This window comes from Pelophylax lessonae (assembly GCF_965119305.1).
Source record: "Pelophylax lessonae genome assembly, chromosome: 5".
NCBI lineage: Eukaryota > Metazoa > Chordata > Amphibia > Anura > Ranidae > Pelophylax > Pelophylax lessonae.
In genome coordinates, this window is record NC_138772.1 from 14255868 (window position 1) to 14277856 (window position 21989).

The 21989-nt window shown below is 46.0% G+C and overlaps 1 protein-coding gene across 1 annotated transcript; it reads left to right on the forward strand.

Moving 5' to 3' along the window:
- The first annotated feature begins 1064 nt into the window (after positions 1-1064).
- Positions 1065-21231, forward strand: LOC309556895 (lymphocyte antigen 6E-like). The gene is made up of 3 exons (XM_082259447.1): positions 1065-1159; positions 16032-16151; positions 21002-21231. Exons 1-3 carry the CDS (start codon positions 1108-1110, stop codon positions 21208-21210), a joined length of 381 nt encoding a protein of 126 aa, XP_082115573.1. The 5' UTR covers positions 1065-1107; the 3' UTR covers positions 21211-21231.
- Positions 21232-21989: the final 758 nt, after the last annotated feature.

A 21989-nucleotide genomic window follows, 5' to 3' on the forward strand; every position in this document is an offset into this window, starting at 1 on the left:
GGCTTATATTGCAGCCATTTCTGAAAATCATGCTAGGTCTTATTTTCGGGGTAGGGCTTATTTTCAGGGAAACAGGGTATGAGGAAAGATTAGCTAAACTGGATTTAATTCTCTCTCTTGAGAGAGAATTGAGGTGATGGGGATATGATCAAAATGTTTAAATACAATACTGTATATGGTCCATATAGTGAACTTGGTGTAGAGTTTTCACTTACAGGTCATTACAGAGGACAAGGGGGCATTCTTTAGACCATTCAAGAACTTGTTTTGGTCAGCTCAGTAGATTGTTTAAAAGAAAGTTGGATGCCTTCCTGAATGCACAAAATATATCTGGATACTAGTGTTTATAGGTAATAACATTGGGCCAGTTGATCCAGGGAATATTCTATTGCCTTCTGGGAGATCAGAAAATATTTTTTTTCCCACAGTTGGTGCAAATTTGATCATGCTTTGTTGGGGTTTTAAGCCTTTCCCTGGATCAATTGTGGGTATAGAATTGTATACATGAAGATTTTCTATTTGTATGTGGTTTTTTTTTATTGGTTGAACAAGATTGACTTATATCTTTTTAAGTGTCGGTTCACACTATGGCGATCCGACTTAGAGGGCGACCTGTGAAGTCGCGTGCACCGCGACTTCGGCGCGACTTGCACGGCCTTCATAAAATGAATGTCTACGGAAGTCGCTCCGAGGTCGCCCCGAAGTAGTACAGGACCCTTTTTCTAAGTGTCGCTCCTATTAGAACCGTTCCTGTGCTACACTATGGACCGCGACGGTGCGTGACTTGTGAGGCTGACCAAGTCGCATGACAAGTCGTACCAGTGTGAATGGAGACTTAGTGTGACAAGCTATGAGACTATTGTATTCTTTGTTAAAGACATTAACAGGGTGGATGCAACATTTTGAGAACAGCCCCGAGCAAATCTGAAAATAAATAATTGAAATACAGTGATTTTCTTTTCTCCGCTTTATTTAGTGCAGCATACCAAGGTGTGAAAAAGGGAGGGCTCGTTGGTATGCCGGTATGAGGGAGGTGGGCCAGGATATGTATAAATATAAAGGCATGAATCTTGGAACGCCAGGCTTACAAGTTTCCTCCAACTTACAATGGCACCACACACAAGCATCCTACTGCTGGCAGCTCTCTGTGTAGGATCAGGTAAGGGGCACAAGACAACATTAATATTATTATTTTTTACTGGGGAATTTTACAATTTTATGACTTGTTTAACCACTTAAGCCCCGGAGGATTTGGCTGCTAAACGACCAGGGGGTATTTTGCGATTCGGCACTGCGTGACTTTAACGGACAATTGCACGGTCGTGCGACGCTGTATCTAAACAAATTTGGCGTCCTTTTTTTCCCACAAACAGAGCTTTCTTTTGGTGGTATTTGATCACCTGTGCGATTTTTTGATCATGCGCTATAAACAAAAAAAGAGCGTCAATTTTGCAAAAATAACAATATTTTTCACATATTTTTATATGAAATTCCCCCCAAAAAAAATGTAAAAATCAAAATTTTTTAACATTTTCGGCCAATTTGTTTTATGCTACCTATGTTTGGTAAAAAAAATCGCAAAAAGAGTATTTTGATTGGTTTGCGCAAAAGTTATCGCGTTTACTAACAAAGGGAAAGATTTTTGTCATTTTTGTTGTTTTTTTTTTTAACGCGTAATGGCGGCGATCTGTTATTTTTTTCCTAGACCCTCACAAGCTAGTGACGTAGCCCTACGTCACTTTGCCTGTGAGGGGCTGACTGCCGACGTAGATCGGCGTTAGGCAGTCGGCAAGTGGTTAAAGAAAACAGAAGACGGGGTTTGGTTCCTCAAGCCAAAAAAGGAAAGAGGGATTTTGTAGGCAATTTTATAATATAAAATCTAGGTTTATTGATAAAATACATCAAACAAAAAGCGGAAGGTAAATATAATGCATGATCATACAGGTACTATGCATGAATAACACAGTCAACGTTGTGAACTATTATACTTATAACTCGGAGTGGTGATTCCCGGTTGTAGAAACTGGGGTTCCAGTTTGATGTATTTTTATCAATAAACCTATATTTTATATTATAAAATTGCCTACAAAATCCCACTTTCCTTTTTTGGCTTGAGGAACCAAACCCCTTCTTCTGTATCTATACCAGGGATGATGGCGACCCAATCTACATTATTACATTATATCTCTAAAACCCTACCCCGAGTTTAAAAAAAAACAAGCAATTTATAAAAGTTAGAAACTTGTGTAAGGGTAATCCCAAAACTCACGGGTTTCAATAACATTTTGACTGTTGAAGCCAGATTGAAAATTATATTTATTTAGACAAACATGTAGATAGGAAGCCATGTTTGGAGAGCAAGTCAATCACATTACATTCTGTTGGCTTAGTGAACATTGCTCTAACCTCCTAAAGACTTGTATTACAATTTTATACATTCTGAAGTGGGTGGCACCTATCTATCTAAAGTTTATTTGAAGTTCCATCTCAGTCTTTGATGACATTCTTTGATATGCGAAATGGACATTTAACATAGACGTGTCACTTCCAAGTTCGTTAATTGAACAGGTCTTCAAAGACTTGTAACCTTCCAGTAACCAACTGGACAGGTATTCAAAGGTCGAGATAGCAATCTTGCAAATGAAGGGCTGAACACAACAGCTGCTCTAAAAATACGACTTCTCACACAATATATATCCAATATATCTGCTTAATCACAAATCCATGCCCGATAATCATAAGTAAATATTTGATAAACAAAATGGCTGCTTCCCTTTTCCTCATCACTTGCAAACGCCCTTTGAGATGACTGCAGTACAGTACCATTACAACTTTCTTAAAAATTGATTTTAGTATCCTGCTCAATGGCTACACACATGCTGTAGTCTGGACTGGAGTTGGAGGAGAAAACCCAAGGGATCCCCCCACCCAGCCCATTTTTTTCCTTCCCCTCTACCTCTGATATTACCCCATCCGCCAGTTGCATCCTATTTCCTCTCACAACACTCCCCAACCCTACTGAATCTTCCTTCCCATGCACTCTGGACCCCCTATATCCTTACTTACACCACCTTGCCCCTCTCTGTCTTAGTTAACTATCTAAAATTCTTGCACTAGAGTGTGATTTTCTTCTACATGCCACCTTCACGTATGCAGCTGGCTGTCTTTTGTGCTAAAGACGTCCTTACACCTAAAGAAATTAGTCCTTTTCAGGACATTTGTTCAATTAGTGGGATGATTAGAAAATTGGAAAAACAAATCAAAGGGCAAGGAAGGAAGATTTTTGTAGAATCTAATGGGAACAAACACATTTCTAAATTTTGAATTCACTCCCCGACTCATGCACTTGTCATAGTTCATTCAGAAGTAGAACGTTTATTCTATGATAATAGAGACATTGACGTGATACTTGAATGAAAAGCCATTTGAAATTAGTGAAGCCCATGAAGGTATCATCAAATGGTCAGATGACCGATTTTTATACTTTCCAGTCCCAACAAAATTCTACAATTAATTAATTTATAATGTTAATTAGTAATGTTCCACGTCCGGTTTTATGCAGGAATCTTTACACGTCTTAATATACTCATCCTTGCGATTTACCTGACCACTGTGTTGCTTCTGCAATTTGCAATGTATAAATAAATAATAACAAGAAATATATTAAAAAGATGGAATATAAAACCATTTATTATATTTAACAAGTATATCTTCTAGAACACATAGGGCAACATTTAAATTTTTTTTCTGTTGTTCTGGTGTTCTGTTCCTTGATACCAATTCAAAAACACTTATATTACATTTTATATTAGATATGTATGAAGTAGTAAAAATAGTATGTAGTGCTATTATATGACTGTTAGTGATTCTTTTAATCAAACCTTATGAAAATAAACAATGTAAAAGTTAATTCACAAAGATTCACCCCTTAACCACCTTGCCTTTGGGAAGAAATGTTTCCATTTTTCACACACATGGTAAAATCTGCATTTTTGCAATTTGTTGTATACAAGATTCAAAAGTATGAGAATCATACTTGTAATAGTACGCTGCTCAAAAAAATGAAAGGAACACTTTTTAATCAGAGTATTGCATCAAGTCAATTAAACTCCTGGGATATTGATCTGGTCAGTTAAGTAACAGAGGGGGTTAATAATCAGTGTCAGCTGCTTTGTTGTTAATGAAATTAACAACAGGTGCACTAGATGGGCAACAATGAGATGACCTCCAAAACAGGAATTCATTTACAAGTGGAGGCCACTGACATTTTTTTCCTACTCATCTTTTCTTTTCTTTTTTTTATATTATATATTTTTATAACATTTTTCAAAACACATACAAAGTAAATATAAGACAAAAGAAGAAATGGGAGAAATGGGGAAAGAACCCAAAAAAATCTTCTCTTTCATTTCTAACATTTTCAATTATAAAAACATTGCCCCTTCCTCCCCCCCCCCCCCCCCAAGCCATATATGTTCTCCATATTAGCCATCAGTGAATTTCATTGACCATCTTTGGAGAAAATATTCTCCCTCCCTCTTCCATCATATTATCGTAAATTATACCCCTAAGTGATTAATTCATATTATCAATCATTAAGGGGAGATATCTCCCATCTCAAAAACCTTTCTACACCCCAGTGTCATGATTCCCCTGTATTGAGGGGAAAAGAAAAAAAAAAAAAGAACCCCAATTTTTCCCTCTTTCCCATTATCATGAATTACACTCCTATGTGATTATTTCTATTATCAAATATCAAATCATAAGGGGGGGAGATTATCCCCTAAACCAAACAATACCATCATTTGTGATACATACAGTGGCTACTCATCTTTTCTTACTGTTTTTCACTAGTTTTGCATTTGGCTAGGGTCAGTGTAACTACTGGTAGCATGAGGCCATACCTGGACCCTATAGAGCAGTGATGGCGAACCTTGGCACCCCAGATGTTTTGGAACTATATTTCCCATGATGCTCATGCACTCTGGAGTGTACTTGAGCATCATGGGAAATGTAGTTCCAAAACATCTGGGGTGCCAAGGTTCGCCATCACTGCTATAGAGGTTGCAGAGGCAGTCCAACTCCTCCAGGGTGGCACATCAATACGTGCCATTACCAGAAGGTTTACTGTGTCTCCCAGCACAGTCTCAAGAGCATAGAGAAGATTCCAAGAGACAGGCAGTTCCTCTAGGAGAGCTGGACAGGGCCATAGAAGGTCCTTAACCCATTAGCAGGACCGGTATCTGCTCCTCTGTGCAAGGAGGAACAGGATGAGCCCTGCCAGAGCCCTACAAAATTACCTCCAGCAGGACGCTGGTGTGAATGTCTCTGACCAAACAATCAAAAACAGACTTCATGAGGATGGCCTGAGGGCCCGATGTCCTCTAGTGGGCCCTGTGCTCACTGCTCGGCACCGTGTAGCTTGATTGGCATTTGCCTCTAAACACCAGAATTGGAAGGTCTGCCACTGGCACCCTGTGATTTTCACAGATGAAAGGTACACCCTGAGCACATGTGACAGACGTGAAAGGGTCTGGAGAAGCCGTGGAGAATGTTATGCTGCCTGTAACATCATTCAGCATGACAGGTTTGGTGGTGGGCCAGTGATGGTTTGGGGAAGCATATCCAGGGAGGGACACACAGACCAGGCTAGACAATGGCACCCTGACTGCCATTTGGTATGGGGATGAAATCCTTAGACCCATTGTCAGACCCAATGCTGGTGCAGTTGGTCCTGGGCTCCTCCTGGTGCACGACAATGTCCAGCCTCATGTAGCGAGAGTATGCAGCCAGTTCCTGGAGGATGAAGGAATTGATACTACTGAATGACCCCCAAGCTCGCATGACCTAAACCCAATAGAACACCTCTGGGACATTATGTTTCTGTCCATCCAATGCCGCCAGGTTGCACCACAGTCTGTTCAGGAGCTCAGTGATGCCCTGGTCCAGATCTGGGAGGAAATACCCCAGGACACCATCCGTCGTCTCATTAGGAGCATTCCCCGATGTTGTCAGGCATGCATGCAAGCACATGGGGGCCATACAAACTACTGAGTACCATTTTGGGTTGCTGCAATGAAATTTCAGCAAAATGGACTCGCCTGCTGCAGCATTTTTTCACTTAGATTTTTGGGGTGTCCTTGAATTCAGCCCTCTGTAGGATGATCTATTTTATTTCCATCAAAAATGTGCCATCCTTTCATTCCTAACACGTTACCCAGTCCATACCAATATAAATCCTAACCCATTACCCAGTCCATATCAGTATAGATCCTAACACTTTACCCAGTTCATATCAGTATAGATCCTAACACATTACCCAGTCCATACCAGTATAGATCCTAACACATTACTCAGTCCATACCAGTATAGATCCTAACACATTACCCAGTCAATACCAGTATAGATCCTAGCACATTACCCAGCCCATACCAGTATAGATCCTAACACAATACCCAGTCCATACCAGTATAGATCCTAACACATTACCAGGCCCATACCAGTATAGATCCTAACACAATACCCAGTCCATACCAGTATAGATTCTAACACAATACCCAGTCTATACCATATATCCTAACACATTATCCAATCCATACCAGTATAGATATCCAGCATGAGATTTTTCCCCATTGAGATCTGATGTGTTTTCAAAGTGTTCCTTTCATTTTATAAACAAAGTATATAGTTGCGTAAAAAAACTACAGCTCATTAACAGGACTTAAAATCTGCACTTTTGGCAAGAAAAAAATGATGTCGATCCCCAACACATTATATTTTTTTGGGAACACAGAGGCCCTGTAGAATAAAAAGATGGTAGATGTAATTTTTTTGTGTTACACGATATTGTGCAATGGTTTAAACAAATAGGTGAAGGTTAGTTGGCTTACAAAATAGATCATACATCAGCCACATCCCTGGTGCAAAGGTGATTGAAAGGTATAATTGGAAGTGTTTCCTGCGCTGATTAATAAGCCACTGGCTACACCCCAAAGGTAAATGGGATTTTCAAGGGCTGTAGTATGTTCTAAATGAATATAAATGTAGACACAAGCATATTATACAATTGATAAATGTATTAGAATACAACAAAAGAGAGAAAAAGTCATATAGAAAAAATGGTTAAAACCATAGCAAGATGATATAAATTCATTTGATGGACGACCAACAAGTACAGAGTAATGGATATACAGTCCTACATGTTTCGCTGAGATGTTTTACTTCCTCATGTAGTGGCTTCTTCAGGGACGGATTTAAATAATCCATACAGAATTCATGTTATGTCCAAATGAGTAACATCTGCTGAGTGAGATACAGAATATGGCAACCAGGGCAGCCAAAAAGCTACAACGCTTGACCGACACCACCAGACAATAAAACCCGGCAAGGTCGGGGTACCCCCAAGTGGGTGAATGCTGGACCAACCCAGGCTGAATGGCCGGGAAATATTCCAAGGTAGAAAGATGCCAAAGCATCTATAAGGCACAACTAACTATCCTGGATTAGATGATAAGCGTACAGTATATACCACCAGAGACCGGGCGCCCGGGTTTTTACATGGAGACTCGATCAGAGCTGAATGCGGCTTTGATCGGGTCTTCTCTTCTGCGGCCGTGCAGGTAGGATGCCCGGGTCTCCTGGTGGGAGGGGGGGCCCCCTCCTGCTCCTTGTAATGACAGCCGAGCGGCTTCTCTGACGCATCGGTTGTCATTACAAGACAGCTGACCGTCGGCTATGGACGCCGGTACCGAGGTGATGCCTCTAGCTGCAGGGATCACTCCGGTACAAGCACTTTCCCGGAATATTGGCAATATCGGTAATATCGGGGTCGATTCCAATATATCGGGTAAAGTGCATATCGGCCCCTGATATATCAGTGTTGCCGATAATCAGTCAATCCCTACTTATCAGTGCCACCTATCAGTACCCAGGGCTTTTTTTCAGCAGGAACGTGGGGGAACGGAGTCCCGGCACCTCCAGCACTGAATGTATGTAATAGCAAGGGGTGTGCTGCAAGGTCTATTGATGCTGGCTGCTGGGGGATCTATTGTCACTGGTAGGGATCTGTTTTTGTGTGGGGTCTATTGGTGATGGTGGGGATCTATTGTTGCTGGGGAGTTTTATGTAGCTAATAGGGATCTACTATCTAGGGAAAGGTCTATTATTGCTGGCTCCTGGAGGGTCTATTGATGCTGTCTGCTGGGAAATCTGTTCTTGCCGCTGGGGTTCTAATGTTGCTGGGGGTGGTAATTTGTTGTGGGTGGTTCATTGTTGCTGTTTGTGTGTGTGTGTGTGTGTGGGGGGGGTGTCTACTGTTGTGTGGGAGATCTATTGTTGCTTAGGGGGACCTATTATTGTTGGGGTGGGGTCCATTGTTGCTGGGGGAGCCTAATGTTGTATGAGGGTTCCATTGTTGCTGGTCCCAGGGGATCTATTTTACTGCTTTTCTTGTTATTAGACAAGTATGCGGCCGCAGGCCGGTATTTGTGGGAGGAGCTAGCGGGCTTTATAGCGCCGCCCCTCCCCTTGACCGGCCTGCTGCCTCGGATCGTCACTGGTCAGGTGTTTCCAGTGATCACCTGATGTCGGATCTCGCTGTTCCTCCTCGTGGACCGGACGTCCGGTCGGGTCGTGCAGCAGGAAGCGCTGCTCGCCGAGCTCCTCTTCCACAGCGCAGCCTCTGTCAAGTTGCCTGGCTCTCCCTCCGCTGGTATCCTGTCCGGCTCCCCTGCGTTTGGCCACCGTCTGCTCTGCTGTTTCTGTCGGCCACTCCGCTGCTTTCTCCCCGCTGTTCAGCAGGAGGTCAGGTACGGCAGGGTATGGGGGGGAGGGGGGGGGGTTGGCATCTTCCTGCACACACTGCCTGCCTCCCTGTAGGCCACGGCTATTCTTTCTCCACATACGGTCCTGCACACACTGCCTGCCTTCCTGCAAGGCCACGGCTACCTCCATACACAGTCTCATGCACACACTGCCTGCCTTTCCACTGGGCCACGGCTACTTCACATTTACGTGTCTCTACGCTCATTTCAGCCTCCGTCAGCTTGTCTCCCCCTTATCATGTTCCCTGATCTGTCCCTGGTTGTCACGGCTGTCATTGCTTTGGGGGGGGTGGCCCGGTCTTACCAGAGGGAGGGGGGGGGGGTTGGCATGTGAGGGTTGGTGGGAGGGGGGGGGCGGGGGGTCTCATGGCTCGCAGGGTGTGCATGTTCTGTTTAGGTTCCTCATGATGTTCTCCAGTGGGGGGTCTGGGTGACCCCCCCTTATTTGTTGACCATTTTCCTTTTTTCCTTCAGGTTCTCACTATGTCCTTCAATACCGGCATCAGGTACTACTTCAGGTTCAGGTTCCTTGTGTACCTCACGGCTCCACTCATTTTTTAGTCTTCACAGACGCTACCCTGGCGTCGCCCATAGACACTGGTAGGCGTTCTGTCATTTGCCCCCACCACACTTTGTCATCTTTGTCTGGTTGCCCGGTGGTCAGCCCCTTCCAGGTTTCTTCAGGCTCTTACACTCCTCATGTGCTTCACCTGCGGTTGCTTTGGTTCCGTGCTCCATCACGGCTTCATCACCTCCACGCACATACCACATTTTCATGTTGTCCGTCTTTCTTGTCGTCACTGTTTTTTTTTTTCTGTGTCATTTCAGCTGTATGGTTCTGTTTTTTATTGCCCCCCCCCCTTGTAGGGCAAGTCAACTGGCTGTTAGGGTTCAGGCGCTGGCCTTAGACCCCCCCCCTTCGTAGCCGGTCCCGCGAGGCCAACCTCCCAATCTCGTCAGAGATTATTTCGCCCCACGGGCCAAACCAAAGCTAGCGCCTCGCTCCACCCTTCTCATGGGGTTTATAGTTAGGGCCTCACCTGTCACGGCCACACGTTTTGATTCTTTTACTGTCACCGAGAGGCCATCTTTCCCGCCACCACGTCTGTGGCTCACGCCCCTCGCCCAAATCATAGGTAGAGCCTCTCACCGGCCGCTTGGCATCTAGCAGGGCCTCACCTGTCACGGGGTAGTTAAGTTTTTCGCCTCTGGGCTCTAGCTAGCCAGCCAGTGGTTCTCCTATACGTTACGGTCGTTAATCGGTCTTGGGCGTTCTACTTTTTTTTTTTTTTTTTTTTCTGTTTCCTTCTACAGCGGGCCTCAAGGAGCCACCCTGGAAGATGGATTTTCCTCCCCCTCCACGCCAGCCAGGATCAGCACCCCTGTCAGGTCCGGTACCCCCAGGGGTCGTCGGGTTCCTTCTCCGCTGGGCTCTTACGGGTCTTGGACTATTCCGAAAATCTCGGCGGTCCTACGCCAGAAGGGTATCTCGTTCCCGGGCCACTGCAAGAAAAGCGGAGCTGTTCAAATTGATGATGGAACATCCAGAAGATCCGGGACTGGGCACCAGCTCTCAGGGCTGTTCATCTGCCATACAGGGTACCCTGGACTCCATCCTATCCTCCCTACAGTCCATCGGCGATAGACTGACTAAGCTGGAGGACGCCAGTCCGGCCCAAGGGGGCCCCCCTCCTTCCTTGCCGGTCCCAACCTCAGTTCCTGCTGGTGATCAGGGTAGGCCCCCAGTTCCCATCTTGCCTTCTTCCACGGTTTCTCCTATTATCACCCCGGCCCACTTGGTCCCCGCGGCTCTCCGCAAGGATATCTTGGAGGGGAAGGATGTCAACCTAGTGGCTCTCCTCATTGCCTCCCAGGACATGGTCGAAAGCAAGGTCTACAATTACGGTGATTTGTCCGTAGTCATGAAGGCCAGGGACCCCCGGCTTAATAAGAAGCTCACTATCCCCGAGTTTGTCCTGGCCTTCGGCATCTACAGGGACGTTTTATGTTCCGTTTACCCGCAGCGGCGGGAAGAGTTAGATCTCTACTTGCATAAGATAGTGGATTTAGGGCACAAATACGGGGGTTTTACCTTCTTCGACTTTCATAAATCAGTCTCGGCCAAGGCGGCGGCAGCCTTGGCTCAATTCAATGTTCGTGTGGATTGGAGTCTACTGGATACCGAGCTCTTCTGCAGGCACTTCGCAGGCTTGGCACCTCCCTCCTGTGCCACATGCTCCTCCACTTCACATTCTGCCAGCCTTTGCCCCATGGAGGCTGTGTCCTCCCCGGCCGGGGTCCCAGGGGGGGGGGCTGGCAGGTCAGAGCAGCGTGGCCTTAGGGATAAGCTGGGTCGTCCCATAGTGTTCTTAGGTAAAGCCCAGGTTTGCAATAATTTCAATGGGGGGGCGTGCAGCTTCAGTGCTTGCAGGCTGCTCCATGTCTGCTCCATCTGTTTCAGGGCTCACACCAAATCCATGTGTCCATCCAAGATGTACCCCAAACAATGACTAACCGGGGTCAAGGTCGAGGTACTGGAGTTCTACCTGCAGGCTCATCCGTCTCCACACCTGGTGGAGTATCTGATTCAGGGGTTCTTGGGTGGGTTCCACACGGGGCTGGTGTCTCTTCCCACGGGGACTCTGGAATGTCCCAATTTACTATCGGCCACGGAGGACCCGGAGTCGGTAGATCTACTCCTTGAGAAGGAAGTGCAGGAGGGGTTCATGTTAGGCCCCTTCCCGGCCCCCCCCCTTCTCCTCTTGGCGTACCAACCCGATCGGTATTGCCACAAGCAAATTCACCAATAAAAAACGTTTGATTATCGACATGTCGGCTCCTCATTCTTCCACCAACCCCAGCCTTAATTCCCTTATTCCTTCGGCCGAGTTCTCACTCCACTATGCTACCGTGGACAATGCCATCCAGGCCATTTTGGGGGCTGGCAGGGCTGCCTGGCTCAGTAAAACGGATATTGCCAATGCCTTCAAACTGCTGCCTATTCACCCCTCCTTATGGCACATCCACGGTGTAAAGTGGAGGGAGAAATATTATTTCGCTTGCAGGCTGACTTTTGGGTCTAAAAGCAGCCCCAAGATTTTTGATACCTTTGCTGAGACGCTCTGCTGGCTCCTTCTGAATGTCTCCAGGTGCCCCTCGGTGTTGCACTACCTTGATGATTTTTTGTTGGTCGAGGATAGCAACTGCACGCCGGTCAGTCTAAATAGTACCTTGGCCTTATTTTCCACCTTAGGGGTTCCCCTGTCACCAGGCAAAACGGTCGGCCCGGTCACCAGGCTGGATTTCTTGGGGATTACCCTGGATTCTGTCTCCATGCAGTCCAGCCTCCCTGTGGACAAACTTGAACGTATTCGTGGGGTGGTAGGCAGGTTCCTGGAACTAGGGACTTTCTCCAGGAAGGAGTTGCAGTCCTTGATCGGGTCATTAAATTTTGCCATGCGTATCATCCCCCAGGGCAGGTCCTTTATCTCTCGGTTGCTGCGGCTGTTGCCAGGTCTTCCGGAGGGTGTCATCTCCCACCTGGATCCCCCTGCCAGGGCGGACCTGGGTATGTGGGTTGAGTTCTTGGGAAGCTGGAACGGTATCTCCATGTTCATCCCGCCCATTTCTGCCCAGTCCCCTGTGTTTTGGACGGATGCGGCCGCCAGTACCGGGTTCGCAGCCATCTTCGGGGATTCATGGTTCAGGGATAGTTGGCCGGTTGAGTCTCTAGCCTTACCTGCTTTCCGGGAGACCTCAGCGCTGTTTGAATTATACCCTATTGTGGCAGCTGCTGTCACCTGGGGTAGGTACTGGTCAGGGAAGGCAGTCAAATGTTTCAGTGATAACATGGCTGCTTGTGATATCATCAACAAAGGCCGTTCATCCTCCCTGACTATCATGAGACTGGTCCGCAGGCTGACCTTGGTAGCCGCCACTTACCAGTTTTTTCTTTTCTGTGAGCACATTCCGGGTCATACCAACTTAGCCGCTGACGCTCTTTCCCGCTCCAAATTGCAGGTTTTCTTCACTCTCCACCCGACGGCCGACAGATGTCCCACGCGGACCCCAGAGTTCAAGGATCTGCTCCTGGACTAGCCCGCATCATGGCGCATGGACGGGAGTTGGCCCGTTTGGCTCTGTCATCCAACACCAGGAAGGCTTATGACCGAGCCTTGACCATCTTCCGAAGGTTTCTAGTGGATTTTGGATTGGTTGATCAGTCAGTGCAGACCATGGTCGCCTTCGCTGCTTTTTGCCACCTCCAACTCAAGCTATCTGTCAGTACTATTAAACTATATCTGGCGGGTGTTCAACACCACTTTCTGACGCACCATCCAAACTCCTTGCCTTTCCTCCGGGCATATCCTCTGAAGAGCCTCCTGAAGGGCATTGGCAGGTTGGATCACCGTTCCCCCATCAGGCGGCTGCCGATAGATGGGGTGAAATTTAGGGCCCTCTCCAACTTACTGGACACGTCGCCCTTTGAGCCATACACGAATGCCGTGGTCAAAGCGGCGATGTATCTGGCTTTCTACGGTTTTCTCAGACCCGGGGAGTTTTCGGTAGCTTCCGCAGCTGAGGGGCGGTTGTGTCTCCTCAAGCGAGATCTCGTCAAATGGGGGGATCATTATGTTTTGACTCTGCAGAGCACCAAGACCAGGCAGGTGGGCCACCCCGTTACCATCCCGTTTTACCCATCTGGGAATCTTTGGTGCCCGGTCAGAGTGTTGGATGTTTTCGTGGCTCAGACCCGGAGCAGCCCCAGCCATGCACCGCTCTTTGCGCTCCTGGACGTTCCCCTCACTACGTCCAAATTCATTTTCTACATACGTTCTCTTTGCATTAGACTGGGGTGGGACCCGGCAGCGCACTCTGGCCATTCCTTCCGGATAGGAGCGGCTACGGCTGCTTCAGGGAATAATACGCCAGGCCATATCATTAAAAGGCTTGGTAGGTGGGAGTCGGACGCCTTCCAAGTGTATATACCGCACCCAGAGAGGGAATTGAGATTGGCTTTTCGCAAGCTTGTGTCCTAGATTTTTTGAATAAAGTGTGTTGTTTTGCTTACTCTTTTTGCCCTCTTTATTTACAGGCTACCCCCCTTACGTCGGTTCAGGCACACCACACCGACTGTCCTTACCAGGGGGTGACGTCTTTTAGTATTGACCACAAGTATGCGGCCGCAGGCCGGTATTTGTGGGAGGAGCTAGCGGGCTTTATAGCGCCGCCCCTCCCCTTGACCGGCCTGCTGCCTCGGATCGTCACCCCACCCTCCTTCACCCTTTTTTCTCTACCTCTTCCCCTTGGGGGTGCCCTCTTTATTTACAGGCTACCCCCCTTACGTCGGTTCAGGCACACCACACCGACTGTCCTTACCAGGGGGTGACGTCTTTTAGTATTGACCACAAGAACAAATTCCATATAAATTATTAAGCACCACAAAATGATTCTTGGGGCAGTACTGGGAGGTGGGTAGGAGTGGAACCGAGAAACGGTGCTTGAAGGTGAGTAGGGCACAGAGACAAGGGGGGACTCAGAAGGGGGGAGTTCCTGCACCTATTGTCTGAGAAAAAAAGCCCTGTCAGTACCCATCAGTGCCCATCAGTGCCAATCAGTGCCCATCAGTGAAGGAGAAAAATTACCTGTTTGCAAAATTTTATAACAGAATTTAAGAAAAAACTTTTTTTTAAATTTAAAATGTTTGGTCTTTTTTTTTTCATTTAGTGGCTAAAAGAGGTTAATCTAAACTTGAGCCTAAATAACCCAGCCCAAAGCTACGTACATAGTGGTGAATCCATCCAGTCCTCCACTAACCATTACTTGTGCTTGAATTTCTACATCAAACCATCTCAGATATTTTTTACGGGCATAATGCATCATTGAGTTACATTGTTACATAGTAGTTGAGGTTGAATAAAGACAATAGTCCATCCAGTTTAACCTGAGTAGGTGTGTGTGGCTGTAATCATCTCACATACCCCTGAATGTCCTGATCCTTGAGATGTACGTCTAAGAGTCTTTTGAAAGCCACCATACTACCCGCAGAAACCACCTCTTGTGGTAGAGAATTCCACAATCTTGTAGCCCTAACAGTAAAGAACCCCCCACGTTGCCTGAGGTTAAAACACTTCTCCTCTAATCGCATTGTATGCCCTCGAGTCCTCATGCAATTCCTTCGAATGAACAGCTTTTTTTCTATGCCGAGATCACCATTAAGATATTTATAAATTGCTATCATGTCCCCCCCCCAGACGTCTCTTCTCCAGGGAGAATAAATCGAGCGATTGCAGACGCTCTTCATAGCTAAGGTCCTTCAATCCCCTAATCAGTTTAGTTGCCCTTCTCTGCACTCTCTCCAGCTCCAACACATCCCTCCTGAGGACCGGCGACCAGAACTGGACAGAATACTCCAGATGCGGTCGGACCAGAGTTTTATAAAGTGGAAGATTTATAGTTTTATCTCTGGAATACATCCCTTTCTTTATGCATGCTGCTGGCTTTGGCAGGTGCCGCTTGACACTGCATGCTGTTGCCTAATCTATCATCAACCAAGACTCCCAGATCTTTCTCCATTTTTGATTCCCCCAAGGGTTCCCCTCCTAACGTGTATTGTGTTTTTATGTTTTTAGTCCCCAAGTGCAAAACCTTACACTTCTCCACGTTAAACCTCATTTGCAAAGGTCGTAGCCCACTCTGTAATTTTGTCCAGGTCATTCTGTAGGATATCTGCTTCATGCTGTGCAGTTATTGCCCTGCCCAATTTTGTGTCATCTGCAAAAACTGATATAGAACTACAGATCCCGTCCTCAATGCTGTTTATGAATATATTGAACAAGGTTGGTCCCAGGACTGAGCCTTGGGGGACCCCGCTTACTACCTCAGACCAGTCTGAGTATGCGCTGTTTATTACCACCCTTTGGACACGGCCTTTTAGCCAGTTCCGTATCCAAGAGCAAACCCTGCTGTCGATACCTGCAGACCTTATTTTATAAATTAAGCGCTTGTGGGGAAATGTATCAAACGCCTTAGCGAAATCTAAGTTATTCTATCAAAGATAGAGAAATACGATGAAAGGGAGGAAAACCATTATATTGGTGAAAACAGTGGTGTACTCATCATGTACTGCTTTTATTAGTATAAGTTTAGAAGTTTTATCTGCTTTTATTCAGAGTTGGAGTCACACTTTAAATTGTTATTTTTTTTCAGCCTATTCCCTGAAATGTTACACATGCACCGAACAAACCAGCAACAGCAAATGCTTGACAGCAACGACCTGCCCATCCGGATACGGCTACTGTATGACGGCTGTAGGAACTGCTTCAGCAAGTAAGACTTAAAATATTACTCATCCGCCCATTAACCACTTTACCACCGGAGGATTTTGCTGTCTTACGTCCGGGCCACTTTTTGCGATTCGGCGCTGTGCGACTTTAACTGACAATTGCGCGGTCGTGCGACGCTGTACCCAAACGAAATTTACGTCCTTTTTTTCCCACAAACAGAGCTTTCTTTTGATGGTATTTGATCACCTGTGCAATTTTTACTTTTTGCGCTATAAACAAAAAAAATTTGGAAAAAATAACAATATTTTTAAAAATTTTTTATATGAAATTTCCCCCCAAAAAATGTAAAAATCTAATTTTTTTAAAATTTTTGGCCAATTTGTTTTCTGCTATTTATGTTTGGTAAAAAAAAATCAGAATAAGCGTATTTTGATTGGTTTGCGCAAAAGTTATTGCGTTTACTAACAAAGGGAAAGATTTCTGTCATTTTTGGTGGGTTTTTTTTAACGCGTTCTGCAATTTTTTTTGCAGGACTGCGACATTGCGGCGGACAGATCGGACCCTTGACTGACATTTTTGACACTTTTGGGGGTACCAGTGACATTACTACAGTAATCAGTGCTATATATATGCACTGTTACTGTAAAAATGACACTGGCAGGGAAGGGGTTAATTTTATTGGAGAGGGAGGGGTTAATATATGCCTGGTGCTTACTAACGTGTGGGGGGGGGGAGGGGACTGAGTGACACAAGGACAGATCGCAGGTTCAGCTATGCTGAACCCTGCAATTTGACCCTGCCTGTCACTTAGGAGATCCGCCCGCTCTGTTTACACAGGCGGGCGGATCTCCAAACTAGATTCCCCGACGATCGGGGAAGAGCAGCGGCGATCGCCGCTGCTCCTCCCCTGGCCCGACTCCCGCTGTGACTGAAAACAGCGGGAGTGAGCCTCCGGCGGCGCGCGCGCGCCGCCGAGAAACGGGAGTGTCTGGCGGCGTAGACCTACGTCGCCAGACGATAACGAGCCACTGTGCCGCAGTAGCAGCAATGTGAGCAGTGGGGAAGCGGTTAAAGAGGTTCTCTACATATATACTTCAGCCAACCACCTTGTGACTCTCCAACAGTTAGATGGCAAAAGCATTACACCATACAAGATCTTGGTTTTCACAGGGTTTAGCTGGAATTATGTGAAGAACAGGCATCCTGGTCCCAATATATCATGGATTATACACCACAGCCTTCCACTGTGTGCGGAGACACAGCTGTCATTTCCCCATACATCTCTATGGGGGAATCGGATGGGAACGGATCGTCGGCCCGTTCTCATCCAATCCCATCTGATCCGGTCCGCCTGTGTGAAAGAGCCCTTAGTGGCTGGTTCACACAAGGAATCACACAGGAATGCCCTTCGTGTTCCTGTGCGATTCACATGTGGTTCAATATGTTGCAATTTGAGAACATTCATTTTGAATAGGCCCAAATCGCACTGGACCACACCAAAAGTAGTGCACTACTTCACTACTTTAAACTGTTGCTGATCGTCTGCCGCAGTTATACGGTGGCAGGCAGCCGCTCCCAGGCGAATCGCCATAGCTGTATGTCGCTCGCTCTCGGGAGTCTAGGGGAAGCCGATGCACGGGGTAGGCGGCTCCGACTGCCGCCTGACACCCGTGATCGTTCCCCGCTGAGAAAGAAGGACGGTCGGCTGTTGTAAACACATCTGACCGTTCTTCTCCCTGGAATGATCATAGAGCGTCTGTGATCCTTCTATATAGGAACACAGGTCTCTATGGTCATTTCAGAAGCCACGCCTCCCACAGTTAGAATCACTCCCCTAGGCTCACATTTAACCACTTGATCACCCATAATGTTAACCCCTTCCCTGCCAGTGTCATTAGTACAGTAACAGTGCATATTTTTAGCACTGATTACTGTAGTAATGTCACTGGTTCTCCCCCCCCCCAAAAAATGTCAGTCAGGGGTCCGATCTGTCCGCCGCAATGTCGCAGTACTGCAAAAAAAAATCGCAGATCGCCACCATTACTAGTAAAAAAAAACAATAAAAATGACATAAATCTTTCCCGTAGTTAGTAGACGCGATAACTTTTGCGCAAACCAATCAATATACGCTTATTGGGATTTTTTTTTACCAAAAATATGTAGCAGAAAACAAATTGGCCTAAAATGTTAAAAAAATTATATTTTTTTTTTTTTTGGGGGAATGTCATAATAGCAGAATGTGAAAAATATTGTTTTTTTTTTTTTTTTAAATTGTCACTCTTTTTTTGTTTATAGCGCAAAAAAATAAAAAATCGAAAAGGTGATCAAATACCACCAAAAGAAAGCTCTATTTGTGGGAAAAAAAGGACATCAATTTTATTGTTGGTACAGCGTCACACAACTGCGCAATTGTCCGTTAAAGTAACGCAGTGCCGAATCGCAAAATAGGGCCTGGTCGGGAAGGGGGTAAAATCTTCCGGGGCTTAAGTGGTTAAAGTGGTTAACTACTTTTGGAAACACACTGCTACTGGAGATAGCAACTGCTGTGCCTTTTGAATGTGAAAGTGAAATGAAATGTAGCGCTTTATGGTGTGAATGGGGCCTTAAAAATTCTGCACACTCTCAAGGCACCCCATTTTAAAGTGTATAAAAAATAAAAAATAAACTAATAGTTTTAAGTAGCAGCATCTACACATCTAGGACACCCAACATTGGAGGTCAATTGTTAGGTACAGCACAGCACTGGCTGGCTTGCCCTACACCAATGCTGCCCTATGCAAGCCTATGGGAATGCAAATGCAGCTAAATCAAATCAGAAGAAGGGTAACGTCAGGTCCAATACACCTGTCAGTGAATTTTGAACTGATCTCAGAAGCATCTCAAACTGATGTCGAAAGTGCCCTACATTTGTTTATGGAAGCCCTTAGACACAGGTCAGGAATCTATAAGGAGTTTTAGAAGGTGTGTGGGACGGAGGGGCTAGCTGGACTTGCACAGTAAAAGTCAGGATTGAATAAACATTCAGGTGCTGGATCTACTGATCATTGGGACATATGGATTTCACCAAAGGTTTCCTTATCATATGGAATAGCGCACACATGCAAAAGAAATGACTATCAAATATGGAGACAATCCATAAATAAAAATGGGGATTTAGTCCCACCATATGGCCATATAGTGCTCAAGCCCACCACTGCGTCAAAGTACCCCATTATCAGTGGGTCCTACACTATCCATAAAAAAGGGGTGAATCCAGCCTCTCTAACCCTTGGAGACAACACTCCTTGCTGGGATAGATGTGCTAATGCACTACAAAGGACTCCTCCTATATCCACTTGATAGTGGACACTGAGAGTACAGGTGTGTGTGTGGGGGGTGGGGTGCTCAACCTCAGAAGTCTGGTCAGACCGAATACATAATAAACAAGCAAAAAATTGGGGCTTGAGCACGATATGGCCATATGGTGGGACTAAATACCCATTTTTATTTATGGATTGTCTCCATATTTGATAGTCATTTCTTTTGCATGTGTGCGCTATTCTTTTTTAATATACATGTCTCTTGGTCCATAGCTGCACCGGCTTTAGATATACATGTTCAGGGTTTGCTCCCCCAATTTTTTGCTTGTTTATTATGTATTCGGTCTGACCAGACTTCTGAGGTTGAGCACCCCACCCCCCACACACACCTGTACTCTATCAGTGTCCACTATCAAGTAGATATAGGAGGAGTCCTTTGTAGTGCAGTTGCACATCTTTCCCAGCAAGGAGTCTTGTCTCCAAGGGTTAGAGAGGCTGGATTCACCCCTTTTTTATGGATAGTGTAGGACCCACTGACAATGGGGTACTTTGACGCAGTGGTGGGCTTGAGCACGATATGGCCATATGGTGGGACTAAATCCCCATTTTTATTTATGGATTGTCTCCATATTTGATAGTCATTTCTTTTGCATGTGTGCGCTATTCTTTTTTAATATTCCTTATCATATGCTTAGCTTGAATTGGCAAGGTTTGTGACATGCACAGTAATATATATAAAAAATAACCGCGCTAGCAAAGGGGAAAAACAGCTGCAGCTTATAGTGGGGTAACACCTAGAAAGATTGTATAACGTGAAGCTGTGCTACAGGAGATTGAGTATAGATAAATGAATATATATAAATAAAGGATACAAAATATACAGTGAGTCAAATATTGTATACACACCAATGAATAAATGGAAAAAGAATATATAGACCATATAATAATAAAGTCCCAAAGAATAAAAATTGTGCAACACAGACGTATAGATATAAAAAGTCCTCCACCACTTTAATAGGTAAGGATTCCTCCACGGTGCGTCTGAAAAACCACCAATTCTATGAGCTTACCAGATGTAGGTAAACAACGGGCCAGTCAAAGCACTTCAGTAGATGAATAGCAGTACAGAAATGTACATACACTAAACCGGGACCATCAGGGTAATGGATCTCACACCGAAGATGATCAACGCCAGCGAGCCATGTAAGCATCCATCCAAAAATTACATAAAACATATGAACGGCTTCATAGTGTAGAAGGTTTAAAAAGCTTTAATAGATTCAGTAAAAAGAATTGCACTCACATTCAATACAGTAGTATACGCTCGTAGTCCAAAAAGAAGCCGGCCGGCTAACACTGTCGCTGACACTAATGCCCGTCCTTCCGGGTGCACGTGGTGACGTCAACACACCGGTCCCTACGCGTTTCGTCACAGGCGATGTCTTCCTGGGGGTACGTGACATGCACACTTTGAGAGGTACAAAGTCTCTACGCATTAGAAGGTTACATATTCCCAGTTCCCGGTTTAATCAAGGAAAGATAATATATTTGATATTTGATTTTTAAGATTGTTCCATTTGTTTTCTCTCTGTAGATGGAGTAACTGCAACCGTAATCAGCAAGACATGTGAAACCACCTGCTCACCCGCCACTGTCACCGTTAATGGAGCTACAGGCACCGTGACCTGCTGCTCCACTGACCAGTGCAACACCAGCGGAGCCATCAGCATCAAGTCCAGCTATGCCGCCATTTTCCTGGTGCTGGGATCCATCTTGATGTTCTTCAGTGACTCACTTCTCTAATATATGATGTGAGATAACAGATTGTCCAACCCACATCAATAAAACGGTTGTAATAAAAACCTTGGTGTTGTGTGCCTGTTTCTTGCCGTAGCTACAATATTATAAAGGGAAAAAAGCAGCGCTCCAAATAGTGCAACAACATCAGTGGCAGCTGGTGTGTTGAAGGCGCAGGGGCACCGCCCCCATCCATGCGTCCGGCCCCCTAATCTGCATGCGGGGCGCCAGAGGCTCTAATAGGGCGATGGAAAGGGTGGTCCCGGGGCGCAGAGCAGTGCGTCCCGAGCCCACCCATTGTGTGACAATAGCGAATGAAAATTTGCTATTGTCAGACCGATCCTCCTACTCCTCCTCCAATCAGGAAGCCGGTCTAATACCGGCTTCCTCATTGGCCGCATGGCAAACCCAATGCCATTGGCCGAGCCGAGGAGGAGACGGGAGCGGGAGGAGGACTCGAGAAGCCGGAGTGAGAAGAAGCCGCCCGCCAGGAGTCCAGGACCTGCTCCAGGTAAGTGCACTGGTCTCGGGGGGGGGGGGGGGGGGGGGGCGGCACACTGCATTGAAAGGGGCACGCACGCTGAACTCTGCATTGATTGGGGGGCACACTGTGGCGCTCTGCATTGATTGGAGGCATGCTGTGGCGCTCTGCATTGATTGGGTACAGTGCTGTGGCGCTCTGCATTGATTGGGGACAATGATGTGGCGCTCTGCAATGATTGGGGACACTGCTGTGGCGCTCTGCAATGATTGGGGACAATGCTGTGGCGCTCTGCAATGATTGG

Excerpts from the sequence above, each read along its gene's own strand:
- LOC309556895 (XM_082259447.1), top strand. The coding sequence starts at position 1,108 with ATGGCACCACACACAAGCATCCTACTGCTGGCAGCTCTCTGTGTAGGA. Across the intron at positions 1,160-16,031 it reads AGCTCTCTGTGTAGGATCAG|CCTATTCCCTGAAATGTTAC; the intron begins GTAAGGGGCACA and ends ATTTTTTTTCAG. Across the intron at positions 16,152-21,001 it reads TGTAGGAACTGCTTCAGCAA|ATGGAGTAACTGCAACCGTA; the intron begins GTAAGACTTAAA and ends TTCTCTCTGTAG.